The sequence below is a fragment of the Panthera leo genome, chromosome A1, assembly GCF_018350215.1.
Source record: "Panthera leo isolate Ple1 chromosome A1, P.leo_Ple1_pat1.1, whole genome shotgun sequence".
NCBI lineage: Eukaryota > Metazoa > Chordata > Mammalia > Carnivora > Felidae > Panthera > Panthera leo.
The window spans coordinates 123701981-123717232 of record NC_056679.1 but is presented as its reverse complement, the minus strand read 5'-3'; the positions used below and the strand labels follow the sequence as shown (position 1 = coordinate 123717232).

Below are 15252 nucleotides of genomic sequence, written 5' to 3'. Positions count from 1 at the left end.
AAGAGAGAGAGAAGGAAGAGAAGTCTAGAATGACTCCCAAGTTTTCTCTTCAGAGGCTGGGTCTTATTCAGCAAGACAGAAACCAGAGGGAGAAGCAAATACAGGGGGAAAGGTAACATACTTTCATATGTGATAGTGTTACTTCTATCTCTCTACCTAGTCTGTTTTAGAATATAACCAATACCATTCTCCCAAGACTAAATCCAGCTATAGATACTTAAGAGAAATTAATTTCTATGTTGTTAGATTCTATATAATATTACAAAGAAATAATTCCAATAACATTATTTTTGGCATATGAATTAGTAGACCAGTGTCATGGTGAAGCTTTATTCCTGGGTAAATTATTAACCTTAAGGTGCCTACAATTCTTTAACGACAAAGTAGGAAAGTAGGTTTAAGGAAAACTAGATGCTGACATGCCAAATCTAACTTGAACAAATGATATATTTGGCCCAGACAGTGACTAAAAAATTCTGAATTAGCTTGTGAACACTTAAAAAACAAGGGATTTCATTTCACCTAAAAATCTGGATTTTTGGCTTTTCTAAATTGAAAAATCTGATAACACATTATTCCATAATAACAACTATTTGGGGCTGGGTTGTTGCTGCCCCCTTTTGGTGGCCAAGAATTGTTCTGGTTTACCACAGTCTCCTCCTGGCTGGCTCCTATAGGCACCAGTTCTTAACATCCGAACTAAATGATCAATAAGAGTAATATGAATAGGCCTGCCCCAGAAACGTCTGAAACCATATACAAGGCCTATAATTCTCCAGCTCCATCCATTAGAGCCACGGTGAATATACAAGTAACTGTTTCAAAAACATGAACTCATTGAGAATAATGGTTGTTAAACCATGGACAAAACAAGATATATCTTCAGGCTAATGGAAATCACATAGAGACCTTGAACCACAACCGTTCAATAGGCCCTTCCTGAGTTTCTGACGCACAGAAACCACCAGAGACAATGAAATGACTGCTATGGTTTCAAGTCATTTAGTTTTAAGGTCATTTGTAATATGGTAAAAGATCACCAAGATAGATAATATCTTATATCCAGTTTTATGCCGTGGCCTATAATATGCTATGCTGTAATTCCCTAATTGTTAGCCCCAAACTTTAATAACAACTCTAATATATATAAAAAGCAAATGGTTATTACACTAAAGTTTAAGGTGGGAATATGTCCATAATTGTAAATAAGAATTCAGTACACAAAACTGTGTATAAACTAAGATTAGAATTATGTAAAAATCCAGAATGCATTAACAAAAAGAAAAAAAGGATTACATCAATATGCCAATTGCATTTGTATTAAATAGTAGAATGAGGGGTGCCTGGGTGGCTGAGTTGGTTGAGTGACTTCAGCTCAGGTCATGATCTCATAGTTCGTGCGTTCAAGCTGCAAGTCAGGCTTTGTGCTGAAAGCTTGGGCCTGGAGCCTGCTCGGGACTCTCTGTCTCCCTCTCTCTCTGCTCCTGCTCTGTCTCTCAAAAATAAACATTAAAAAAATTTTTTTTAATTAGTAGGTGGAAGAAAATTTTTTTAATGTTTGTTTATTTATTTAGAGAGAGAGAAAGCATGAGCAGGGGAGGGACAGGAAAGAGGGAGAAAGAGAATCCCAAGCAGGCTCCACACTATCAGTGTGGAACCATGAGATCATGACCTTCGTCGAAATCAATAATTGGACACTTAACTGACTGAGCCACACAGGCACCCCATGAGATTTTTAAAATTCTTTTTCTAATTTCTCTATTTAATTCTTTTCTAATTTCTCAATTTCATCATCAAAAACTGCATTTACTGGGGCGCCTGGGTTGTTCAGTTGGTTAATGTATCTGACTCTTGGTTTCAGCTCAGGTCACGATCTCACAACTTGTGAGTTTGAGCCCCATGTCAGGCTCTGCATGCTTTGCCAGCACAGAGCCTGCTTAAGATTTCTCCCTCCCTCTCTCTCTCAAAATAAATAAATGAACTTAAAAAAAAAAAGTGCCCATTTAAGGTGCCTGGGTGGCTCAGTCAGTTAAGAGTCCAACTTCAGCTCAGGTCATTATCTCACATTTTGTGGGTTTGAGCCCCGCGTCGGGCTCTATGCTGACAGCTTGGAGCCTGGAGCCTGCTTCGGATTCCGTGTCTCCCTCTCTCTCTGATCCTCCCCCACTCGCACTCTGTCTCTCTCTCTCAAAAATAAACATTAAAAACAACAAAAAAAGTGCCCATTAAAAAAAAAAAAAAACACTATCTCATTTTAAAATCAGTTTTCTAGAACAACCAGGTTTTACCTGCTTATCTCACAAGCCACTCGTCCTTTCATCTCTATGACATCAGAAGAAGTAGCAAATCCCAACCTCCTTAAAACACGTTTGCGGCATTTGAGCTCATCCATTTGTAGGACAGTTCTTGCTTTCTTTAGTTCTCGCTTTGCAGATTTAATATCTATTGCAATCTAAGGCATATGAAAGTATAAAGAAAGTTCAATAAAGTAAACAAAGTAAAATGAAATTTACTCATGTAATGAAATAAAAAATCTTTCATAAAGATACCTTACAAGGATACCTGGAACTTCTTAGATACTTACCTAGGATATTAGAAAAAAGGAATAATACATCTGTAGTTATTAAATACTTGTAGAAATGTTAAATATATGGAAATATAAAACATCCATTTGAAAAATGTAAGGCAACTTAGGGAGATATAGGAGTTGATAAAGTTTAAGAAGTTGGGGAACAGAGTATGATTCTTGCTTAAATAAGGAGCAAGGAGAAAAGTCTAGAAGGAGAGTTGGACAGCCAGCAGCTAGATAAGGTAACCTGCTGGAGGTAGAAAAAGTCAGTGGTAAATTAGAATAGGCTTTCCCAAGATAAGATTTGACCATTAATCATGCTTCTAAAGCAGCATCAGCTCCAGCTTTTCATCCTTAGAAAATGTGGGGGTAGTTTAGAGAAGAGCAAAGAGGAGATATATGAATCTTATTTCTTGGCTACTAATATTTCCCCCATGAGGTGTCCTGAAAGGTGTTCCTTTCTGTTTGCCTTCTAATTCTATCATAAAACTGCCAAAGCTGGAAATGGCTTTAGCAAAGAGAACAGGTCTTTATTCTATATTTTAAAAGGAAAATGTATTTTTAGGTCATCCTTCAGAGTGGATGAGTTTTAAAATTCTATTTATCAGTAAATATTACATACTTTCAAACTGTGACAAGAATATCATAGTACAAGAGCAAGACAATACTGGATTCCAAGGTTAGGGCTTCAAGTTCAGAAAAAGACTGGCAAAAAGAAAATTTTAGGGAACAGAAGTTAAAATTCAAAGATTCTGGAATTTTGCAGATTTATTAAGACTCAGTTGAGGAGCAGAAATGATAAAGGCAAAACAGTGGTCAGTAATGGATATTTACTGACAGCTAACTATGTACCCTATTTTCAGTGCTTTACATTATTTATTTTTTTTAAATTTTTTAATGTTTATTTATTATTTTGAGGTGAGGGGCAGAGAGAGGGAGACACAGAATATGAAGCAGGCTCCAGGCTCTGAGCTGTCAGCACAGAACCTGACGCAGGGCTTGAACTCCTAGATTGAGAGAGATCATGACCTGAGCTAAAGTTGGATGCTTAACTGACTGAGCCACCCAGGTGCCCCGAATTTATTTTTATTTTTTTAAAATGCTTATTTGAGGGGCGCCTGGGTGGCTCAGTCGGTTAGGCGGCCGACTTCGGCTCAGGTCATGATCTCGCGGTCCGTGGGTTCGAGCCCCGCGTCGGGCTCTGTGCTGACAGCTCAGAGCCTGGAGCCTGTTTCAGATTCTGTGTCTCCCTCTCTCTGACCCTCCCCTGTTCATGCTCTGTCTCTCTCTGTCTCAAAAATAAATAAAAACGTTAAAAAAAAAATTAAAAAAAAATAAAAAATTAAAAAAAAAATAAAATGCTTATTTGAGAGAGAGTGAGCGCCGAGTGGAGGAGGGGCAGAGAGAAAGGGAGAGAGAGAATCTCAAGCAGGCTCTGCACTGTCAGCACAGAGCCTCATGGAGGGTTCGATCCCACAAACCATGAGATCATGATCTGAGCTGAAATCAAGAGTTGGACACTTAACTGACTGAGCCACCCAGGTGCTGCTACATTACTTCATTTAATTCTTAGAGCAATATGTAGGGTAGGTAACTAATATTAAATACAAATTTTACAAAGATAAAAATCTGAGACAGAGATTACTAAGTAATTTGGTCAAAATCACAGAGCTAGTGATTAATAAAGATGGCATTCAAAACCACTCTGCCAGCCATCAGAATCCAATCTCTTAATGGTTATCTACACTGTTATGAACAAATGTGTTGTCATAATGCTATGAGGATAAAAAGAATGCTTTCTATGCTGGACAATTTTCTGCATAACTAGCATAGCTATACTAGCATAACTCATCAGGTCTATTATATTAAAAAAAGTTGTTTTCTACAGTGTCTTTGAAAGAGGATGTCCTCTTTAGGATGACCTAAAAGAGAAGAGTGATAAGTACTCAGAGGCATATAAAGCTTACCAGTTAGTAGAAGACAGCCCCCTATTAAAGATTTTTTTCCTCAATAAATTTTACTGAAATGTACTTTGGATATACTGAGTTAAATAAAATATTATTAGAATTAATTTCACTTTTTAAAATGTGGTTACTGGAGAATTTGCTTTTTCAGACCGTGCTACAAGAACATACTTGTACTACCTCACCTTGGAGTCTCAATTCCTAGAAGCAGGAAAACTTGGTCAGATGTGAGCACTTAAAATGATGACAGCTGAGGGATCAGATTTTTGTCTTCTTAGGCAGGGTTAAGGGATGTGAAATTTATCCTTCAGTCAGTAGGAGGCCATAAAAAGACTTGTTTTTCCTTCCCTAAATTGTTAACTCTTTGTAGTTTTCTTTCATTATAAAATGTTATAGAAGCACATTACAGACAATTAGGGAGCAAAAAACAGGAAGAAAAAAACACTGCTATAATCTCACTGCCCAAACAACCACTTAAGGTTTCCCTTTTTGTCTTTTTGGTATATGTTTTTATTTTTGCTAAATTATAATCATAGTCCACATCAATTTCAGATCCAACTTTTTACATTTAATGCTCTTGTGTAAGCATTTTTCCACGTACTGTTGAGTTTTCACAACAAGATTATTTAGTCAGTCCCTTAGCCAGACACTAAGGCCTTTTTCCTTTATGTCAGAACAGCTCAGGTAACACCACTCTCTGTGGCTTTGCACCGTTTTCTTTGTGGACGTTTTCCAGTCATTATTAAACCAAGCTCAAGTCTCTTTGTTTTTGTGTTGTGGAATTGCTAAGGGTGACTCTCTGGTGGAAACAGAGAAAGTAAATGTAAGAAGGTAGGTTGCTGATGCAATGGTCCCAAGGAGAGATGAACAGGCCAGGATCATGGGTATCCTTGTAGAAGTTACTAACACTTTTGGTTTCTCAGTTTCCTCATCTTGAGCAGTACCTTCATGGTGGATCAGAGCATGGTGCACTACACGTCCACCAAGAACACAGCTGCTGTGCCCCACCGCAGCCCAGGGCCCCATTATGTTAGTTCACAGAAAGCTAGAAAGAGTGTTGTAAAACTGTGAACTAAACATACTACTCTGTTAAGCCAAGAAGTTTCCACTCACACACTTGTTCAATAAATACTAGGTATCTATTTTATAAAGAGATCACTTGGGATAGAGGAGAGTACAAGAAAGCTAAAATGAAATGCCTGATCCTAAAGAGTTTAAAATAATAGTTTGTGTAACAGGAAGACTAATGTGATAAAAGTGGCATGCGATTAAAAGCTGAAAAGGCTTAACAGCAAGGAGCTGTAAGTTTGAAGGCGGATGGAACATTTCTAGAGTACAAAAGATTCTAGTTGAAGAGAAGTATACAGTGGAAAGGAATGTCTTCACTTCAAAAAACTTTTCCTAAATTCATTATTCACAATGAATAATGTATCTGTGAGGCAGTACAAGTATGTTCTTGTAGCACTGTCTGAAAAAGCAAATTCTCCAGTAACCACATTTTAAAAAGTGAAATTAATTCTAATAATATTTTATTTAACTCAGTATATCCAAAGTACATTTCAGTAAAATTTATTGAGGAAAAATATCTTTAATAGGGTGCTGTCTTCTACTAACTGGTAAGCTTTATATGCCTCTGAGTACTTATCACAGTCTTCTGCTCTTTTAGGTCATCCTAAATTAATTATCTGTAAATTAACTAGCTTTTCTGGTTAGAGACTACAGCTAATTACCCTAAAAGCTGAGCTATTACATACCACTAGGAAGGCTATAATCAAAAACACAGACAATAACAAGTGTTGGTGAGAACACAGAGAAATAAGAGCTTTCATAAATTGCTGTAAATGTATGTATGTACATTTACATACATGTAAAGTGGTATAGCCACTTGGGGAAAAAGTCAGCAGTTTCTCAAAAGGTTAAGCCTAGACTTACTATATGACCCAGCAATTCTACCTAATTCCACACAGGAGAAATGAAAATATCTTCACACAAAACTCGTACATAAAAGTTGGTAGCAGGGTTACTCAAAACAGCCAAAAAGTGGAAAAACCCCAAATGTCTATCATCTGTTGAAATGTTAAACAAAATGTGGTATATGCATATAATGGAATATTTTTCAGCCATAAAAAGGGGTAAAGTACTAATTCATGGCTACCACATGGATGAACCTTGAAGACATTATGCTAAGTGGAGAAAGCAGACACAAAAGGCCACATACTGTAGGATTTTACTTATATGAAATCTCCAGGATAGGCAAATTGACAGAGGCAGAAAGGAGATTTGTAGTTGCTAGGGGCTGCAAGATGGGAGAAATAGAGTTGACTGCTAATTAGTATAAGGTTTCTTTTGGGGATGATGGAAATGCTCTGGAATTGTGACAGTGGTATGGTTGCAGTTATCTGTAAATATACTAGAAACCACTGAAATGTATGCTTTATTTATTTTTTTAGTTTTTTTTAACGTTTATTTATTTTTGAGACAGAGAGAGACAGAGCATGAACAGGGGAGGGGTAGAGAGAGAGGGAGACACAGAATCTGAAACAGGCTCCAGGCTCTGAGCGGTCAGCACAGAGCCCGACACGGCGCTCGAACTCACAGACCGTGAGATCATGACCTGAGCCGAAGTCAGACGCCCAACCGACCGAGCCATCCAGGCGCCCCTGAAATGTATGCTTTAAAAGGGTAAATATTACTATACATGAATTATATTACATTTAAAAAAACTTAAGAAAAACCATCAAATACCAAATTATAACAAAATGATCTTCATCTTGTCTTGGTGATAAGAGGTGATGGTCTCCTCAAAAGATAAGGAGATATTTCCCTGTGTTAGCTGATGAAACCAATAGGAAAAGAAAATAGAAAACACATAATCATCTATTTAGTAAAATATATAGAATTTTATGATACAAACTAAGTTTCTGCCATACCTGTGCTTTTTTTTCACAAAGAGTATACACTGTTTCCAAATTTGGATCATTGTGAAGTGGATGAGAATACATTCTATGTTCAAAAGCCTCTACTTTCTGGATGACTTTTTTCAGCCCTTGATCTTGAATGCCCATATCATCAATAGGATCTAATAAGGGAACACCATCAGGAAAACGTTTCTGAACTTCCTGAAACAAAAAATTTATAGACAAAATTATTTAAGACTAAATAAATATTTCCTTCTATGTATTTCTGGGCACAAACACATTGAAAAATGCACTTAAACTGGATTGCACTTTTCCGTTGCATTTGGTTTTGAAACCTCCTTTTGAATCATACCATGATATACCAAAACAGGGATGTGTTAAATTTATTAATAATTTTAGTATTTAGAGCTGAATAGTTCTAAGTGTGGTACAACTTATTGATAAACACATTATTGTACATTTAGGTTGTTGTAACCTTTCACTGTCATAAATAATCCTATATTAAACAACCCAGGTGTAAATGGTTTTCAGTTTTCACATTATTTCCTTGGGGCTGATTCCTAGGGGAGTGGGGTACTACTGAATCGAAAGACATAAGTTTTTTAAAGGGTCCAGATTCCTGTCATTAATTTTGTGTTTTGGGGTCTTTTCTTTTTTCTTTTTTTTTTTTTTTTTTTTTTACATGATTTAACTGTTAAATATAAGAGCATCTGAGTTCAGAGAAGGGACAGCTCACTGTAGGCTGGTACTGCCCTGGGAGACTTTCAAGGTCTTGGGATAGGCCTTAAAGGTAAAATAGAATTTGGTGAGTTAGGGATAAAACAACAACAACAAACAGTTTATCCACATAAAAATTCTATAAAACTGTCAAGACAATTATTCAACTCAGAAAGCCTGCCTAGGACCACAGCTTGAATGTTCCTGCTCTACAATGAAAGCATCCTGTTTGTTTTCTCAAATTCAAGTACAGAGCCTTTGCTGATCAGTGAATGATAATCCAAATGTTTGCTGACCAAATAACTAACAAAATTCCATTTTCTTCCCCTACTGGAAAATAGATTTCTAGAATGTCATAATTTTTCTTATTGAAAATAAAACTAAAAAATGGTTAAAAGTCCTGGCACATGATTTTTATACATAAAATTTTTAATGTGGTCTAGTTATTTTTACTCAACAAATAAAGCAAAACATTTTGCATAAAACAGTAGCTATGTTTTCCTTTTTGGGTTCTCCCTTACTTCTCACTTTTGGTATACTCAAGGAGTGGACAATCTATACAAAAATCACGAACTTCCACTACTGGCAGTGTTTATAGTTTTTTTTTTTTTTTTTTTTAAAGAAAGCAATATATTTTAAAGCATTTAAGCTGTCTTGTTATAAATTCTATTTATCTTTACATAAAATTTATATTTAAATTTATAAAACTAATACGTGTACCTGTATTGACTTTAAAACACTCTGTCTATTATCCACTGGCCGAAGGTCTTTAGGAATATAAAGCCTAACACTGCTGATAGCAGACAGGAGGTGCACCAAAACTGGAACAACCTACCAAGAAAAAGTTACAGAATGCTACAATTAAAACTGCACATTTTCAAACTCTGCCATTTCCCAAATTTAGCTTGAATCCTTAAAACGAAGCTGTATTTACAATTTGTAGCACATATGATTAAGTAGGTAATAATCACTATAGAAGCACATATCTTACCAGAAACTATATTTCAAAAGTAAAACCTAATTCAAACTTCTAAATAACAGGTAAATAAATGGTACCTAAAAATTAGTTATTCCCTCAACACAGAATCCATGCTTTATTTATTTGCATGTACTCATTATTGGCACTGTTTGAATATCTTAAAATATAATAGCACTACACAGGAAGGAAAGACTCCTGTTTATGGGTGAGTAGGATTCATGTAAGCTCTAGATAGGTTTTTTTTTTTTTTTTAATTTTTTTTTTTTTTTAACATTTTATTTTTTTTTGAGACAGAGAGAGACAGAGCATGAACAGGGGAGGGGCAGAGAGAGAGGGAGACACAGAATCGGAAGCAGGCTCCAGGCTCTGAGCCTTCAGCCCAGAGCCCGACGCGGGGCTCGAACTCACGGACCGCGAGATCGTGACCTGAGCCGAAGTCGGACGCTTAACCGACTGAGCCACCCAGGCGCCCCACTAGATAGGTTTTAATGAAGAGATGAAAAAAAGTATTTCAACCACAGAAAACAGTATACTCCATTAGACATAATATTCAAGAATCACCTATCTTCAAACTTTCTTTCATGTTCTCTCCTGATACCTTTTCCTCACCATGAAGTATACCATTTTGCTTCCTTTAAGGACACTGACTTTAAATTTAGAGGTTGTCTGTACACTGAGAAGTTAACACTTTTAAAGGTCCAAATTCATCAGTGTATTATTCTCAATGGCTACCTTACTCTGATCGCTACTAAAAAAAAACAGCTGCCATTGGCTTGCTGGTTAACAAATATATTCATAGTGTTTTATTGAATAAAATGGTAGAGCAGTTGAGCAGAGTTTCTAGAGTCAAGACTGCCTGGGTTTTGATTCAGTTTTCTGCTAGTTTTGAGACCTTGAGGAAGTCCAAATTTTTTAGGCTTCATTCTTCCTATTTTAAAAATGGAGATGAAATTGTATCTATCTCATTAAACTGTTGTGAGAATTAAATGAAATAATGCATGTAAAGTGTTTTAAAATAGTTAATAAGCACCTTTAAAAAATGTTATTTAGTGTAAAAGCTAAAAGAACAGAGATCATATTCAAATACCAAAGAGAAAAGAAAGAAAAAATGGAGAAAGTATGTATTGTTTAAAGCAGACAACTACAACTTCTTATTCAAAAGTGACTAAAATAATAATACAACAAACTGTCCACTGTATTTTCTCAACTAGATCTTTCCAACTGTTAATAGCTTGCCATACGTGCTTTTCCTCTTTCTAGTTAAGACTTTGGGATTTTGGTGGGGGAGTGTTTTTCTTTCTGCCTTCCTTTTTCCTATTTTAACCATTTAAAATTAATTTGCAGATAACATGTCACTTCACCTCACCAGCAAATACTTCATCATGTATCTTCTAAGAATTACCTCATTATACCATAAAAATTTAATAATAGAATCTAATATACAGTTCATATTCAAATTTCCCCAAATGACTCACTAATGCCATTTATAGATACTACCACCAGCTTTATTTTTTTTTTAAGTTTATTTTTTTGAGAGAGAGAGAGAGAGAGAGAGAGAGAATAAATCACAAGGAGAGTTGGCAGGATTAGCGTGGAGCCTGATACAATGCTCGAACTCATGAAACCAAGAGATCATGACCTGAGCCAAAAGTGAGTTGGACACTTAACTTGACTGAGCCACCCAGGCACCCTGATACTACCACCACTTTTGGATCTAAGATCCAGCCAAGGATCATTTCTTGCATTTAGTTGTCAGATCTCTTTAGCCTTTTTAAATCTAGAATACTGCCTACTTTGTTTTTATGGAATTGACATTTTTATATAATTTCAAGTTTTTAGAAAAGTTACTAGAACAAAGAGTTCCCATAAACCTTTATTCAGATTCACCAAATATTCACATTTGCCCCATTTGCTTTATCATTCTCTCTCTCCACACATATACCACATCCATAGTACAAATTTTAAAAGAGGGAAATTTAATGTTGAAACAATTATTATCTAATCTATAATGCATATTAATATTCCATCTACTTCTCCAATAATGCCTTTTATACCACACTTGTTCTCTTCCACCACTCTACGTATCCAAATTAGGATGATAAATTATGTTTAGTTGTGATAATTCTTTATTTTACTTTAATCTGGAACAGTTTCTCTTTTGTGTGTGTGTGTGTGTGTGTGTGCTGCTCAGGACACTGACATTTTTGAATACACTAATTATTTTATGAATGCCTCTGAATTTGGGTTTGTCTAATTATGATGAATCATGAAATTCAGGATATGAATTTTTGGCAGAAATGATGTTTTTTGTTCTTCCTGTCTACTGGTCAACATTACTAGTGATATTAATTTTTATGACTTGATTCAAGTGGTTATCTCTGGCATTCTCTAATGTAAACTTACTACTTTTCCCTTTACAATTAATAAGAAATTTATAGGGATATTCATTACTTTGTAAATATCCCATTCCTCATTTAAACTTTCAACTCACTAGTTTTAGGATCCATGGATTAGTTATTTGGTAGTTGCCTAATGGTGACTTTTCTAACATATTCGTTCCTTCTATATTTTACCTACCTACCTACCTACCTACTTACCTACCTACCTCAGTGTGGATTTGGGGCTGCTTTCACTTGATTGTAATATTTTAATATAATTATTTTTATTTTCAAGTTGTCAATTTCATGTTTAAATAAGACATTACGAGGGCTGAACTGGTTACTGAACCAGCAATTTGTGACCCTTGCAAATAACAGATGCAGTGTCTGAATCGAAAGAGAACACTGACATGTATGTACATTATTCAAAATGTCAGAAAACAACAACATCCAGGAAGACATCCAGGTGGCTTACAGACACATGAAAAGATGCTCAATGTCACTCATCATCAGGGAAATACAAATCAAAACTATGATGAGATACCACCTCAAACCTGTGAGAATGGCTAACATTAACAACACAAGAAACAACAGGTGTTGGCCAGCATGCGTCGAAAGGGGAATCCCCTTGCACTGCTGGTGGGTATGTAAACTGGTGCAGCTACTCTGGAGAACAGTGTTTTGGAGGTTCCTCAAAAAACTAAAAATAAAACTACCCTACAATCCAGCAATTGCACTATTAGGCATTTACCCAAAGGACACAAAAATACAGATTTGAAGGGGTACATGCACCCAATGTTTATAGCAACATTATCAACAATAGCCAGACTATGGAGGGAGTCCAAATGTTCATTGATGATTGGATAAAGAAAATGTGGTATACATATGCAATAGAATATTACTCAGCCGTCAAAAAGAATAAAATCTTGCCATCTGCAACGACATGGATGGGGGTAGAATGTACTATGCTAAGAGAAATAAATGTATCAGAGAAAGATATAATGAGTTCACTCATGTGTGGAATTTAAGACACAAAACAGATGAACATATGGGAAGGCTGGAGGAAAGAGAAGAAAGGGACACAAATCACAAGAGACTCTTTAATGATAGAGGATAAAATGAGAGTTGACAGGGGCGCCTGGGTGGCGCAGTCGGTTAAGCGTCCGACTTCAGCCAGGTCACGATCTCGTGGTCCGTGAGTTCGAGCCCCGCGACGATCTCGCGGTCCGTGAGTTCGAGCCCCGCGTCAGGCTCTGGGCTGATGGCTCGGAGCCTGGAGCCTGTTTCCGATTCTGTGTCTCCCTCTCTCTGACCCTCCCCCGTTCATGCTCTGTCTCTCTCTGTCCCAAAAATAAAAAAAAAAAAAAAAAAAAAAAAAAAAAAACGTTGAAAAAAAATGAGAGTTGACAGAGGGAGGTGGGTGTGAGATGGGCTAGACTGGGTGATGAGTATTAAGTAGGGCACTTGTGATAAGCATTGGGTGTTGTATGGAAATGATGAATAACTGAATTCTACTTTTGAAACCAACACTGCACTGTATATTAACTAATTAAAATTTTTAAAAAGGAAAAAGATAAGCAAATGATAAGGTAGCTAACATCAGAAGTCAGTAAGTTTAAGTGAATACAACCTAAGTAAGTTTCAGATGATCTCACTTCTTCAAATCAAGGACATTACCTAAAATATAATTTTTGAATTTTTCATCCAGAAAAGATACATGTATTTTTTTTTTAGTTTTTATTTATTTTTTTGAAGGAGAAAGAGACAGAGCATGAGCAGGGGAGGGGCAGAGAGAGAGACACACACACACACACAGAATCTGAAGCAGGCTCCAGGTTTCACGCTGTCAGCAAAGAGCCCAACGTGGGATTCAAACTCACAAGCCATGAGATCATGACCTGAGCCTAAGTTGAAGGTTTAACCAACTGAGCCACCTGGGCACCCCCAGAAAAGATATTTTTTGAACTAACTACATTTTAATCAAGTCCAGGCCAAGTTATTTAAACCAATATGTTTTATTAAATTTTAGATTTATAAAAACTAAATGTGTGCCTTGATCTAATTTTCCTTCAAGAACTCTGGAAATTAACCAAAAGCTTGCAGCAATCCAAGAAGCATTTAAAGAGCTTAATTTTATATCATACACACTCTAAGTTAAAAGAAAGAAAAATGACTATGGAAATGCCACTTCCTACTCATATTTCATGCAAAGGAAATCTGGTTTAAACCTATCCAGAGTAGTGTTCACAGTAAGTGCAGTTGAGAGATGAAATTTCCTTATAAATTGTCTATGAATCCTGTGTCCAGGATTCCTATTCAAAATATTAATTTACAGAAGTGAACAATATTATATACACACACTATGTCTTAAGGTATAGTCCTTCTCTCTGTTTTACTAGTATGATCATTCAATAGAACTCAGAGTTCTTTTTAAAAAGGCATGTTTCATGCTCTGTGTATGTTGCTTTCTCAGCTGGAAAAGCAATTCTTGTCTGAAAAGATCCTTACAAGTCAGTTTTCTTTTTTTTTTTTTTTTTAATATTTTTTAAAATGTCTATTTAGTTTTGAGAAAGAGAGAGGAAGCGAGCGAGCACACGAACACGAGCAAGGGAGGGGCAGAGAGAAAGGTAGACACAAAATCCAAAGGAGACTCCAGGCTCTTAGCTGTCAGCACAGAGCCCAATGTGGAGCTCGAACCCATGAACCGTGAGATCATGACGTGAGCCTAAGTTGGACACTTAACTGACTGAGCCACCCAGGAGCCCCAGGTCAGTTCATTTTCTTAATACTTCTTTTATAAAACCTTTAGTGACTTCCCCCCACCAAACACACTCTACTCCAGTTGGAGGATACATTTTTGATGTTCACTAACTTGAGCACAAAATGTTCCCCCCATTAAGCTGTAAACCCCTTGAAGTCAGAGACTATATATATAACTTACACTAATACATCCCCACTTAATTCCTGGAAATAAACTGAAAAAATGTTATATGCTGGGGTGTCTTGGTGGCTCAGACGGTTAAGCATCCGACTCTTGTATCAGCTCAGGTCATAATCTCACAGTTCTTAAGTTTAAGCCCCATGTCAGACTCTGGACTGACAGCACAGAGCCTGCTTGGGATTCTCTCTTCCTCTCTCTCTGCTCCTCCCCCACTCATCATCTCTTAAAAATAAATAAAAATTTTAAAAAATGTTATGCATTGGGTGACTCATTCAGTGAGGTTCTTGATTTTGGCTCAGGTCATGATTTCATGTTCTAGAGACTGAGTGAGCCCCCTGTCGGTGTAGAGCCTGCTTGGGATTCTCTCTTCCCCTCCCCCGCTCACTCTCATGCTCTCTCAAAATTAACCTTTAAAAAAAAATTATACTTCAATTATACCCCAGTTTAAAAAATGTTATAGAAGGAAAGACGCAGGTTGCCTAGGATCCAGGGGCATCTACCCTGCACAAACCATTAAAATGAGACAAATCATGATCATTATGTAGTACAAAGCTTCTCAATATCTTTAAGTAAAATGGGCACAGTGACTAAGCTAAATAAAATCTGGGCCAGAAGCAAGATAGACAACAAGTAAGTTTTCCTTAAAATACTAACTCCAATGAAATTAGTCATTAGATCATTATCTTAAAGAGTCAAAACCTTCAGTGAAAGAATGTCATGACTTTTCATCGATGTCTGTCAGGAGAGAAAAAGAATGTTGGCATGTGTGCCACATGCTTGCCATTG

The 15252-nt window shown here is 36.4% G+C and overlaps 1 protein-coding gene across 2 annotated transcripts in view; it reads right to left on the bottom strand.

Annotated features, from left to right (window-relative positions):
- Positions 1-15252, bottom strand: part of MTREX (Mtr4 exosome RNA helicase) — a 107084-nt gene that overhangs the window by 18190 nt on the left and 73642 nt on the right. For both annotated transcript variants that reach the window (XM_042938861.1, XM_042938871.1), the window contains exons 20-22: positions 8889-8999; positions 7464-7652; positions 2289-2452 (exon numbers count right to left, since the gene is read on the bottom strand). In XM_042938861.1, coding sequence (XP_042794795.1) covers positions 2289-2452; positions 7464-7652; positions 8889-8999 — 464 coding nt within the window. The remainder of the gene's footprint in view (positions 1-2288; positions 2453-7463; positions 7653-8888; positions 9000-15252) is intronic.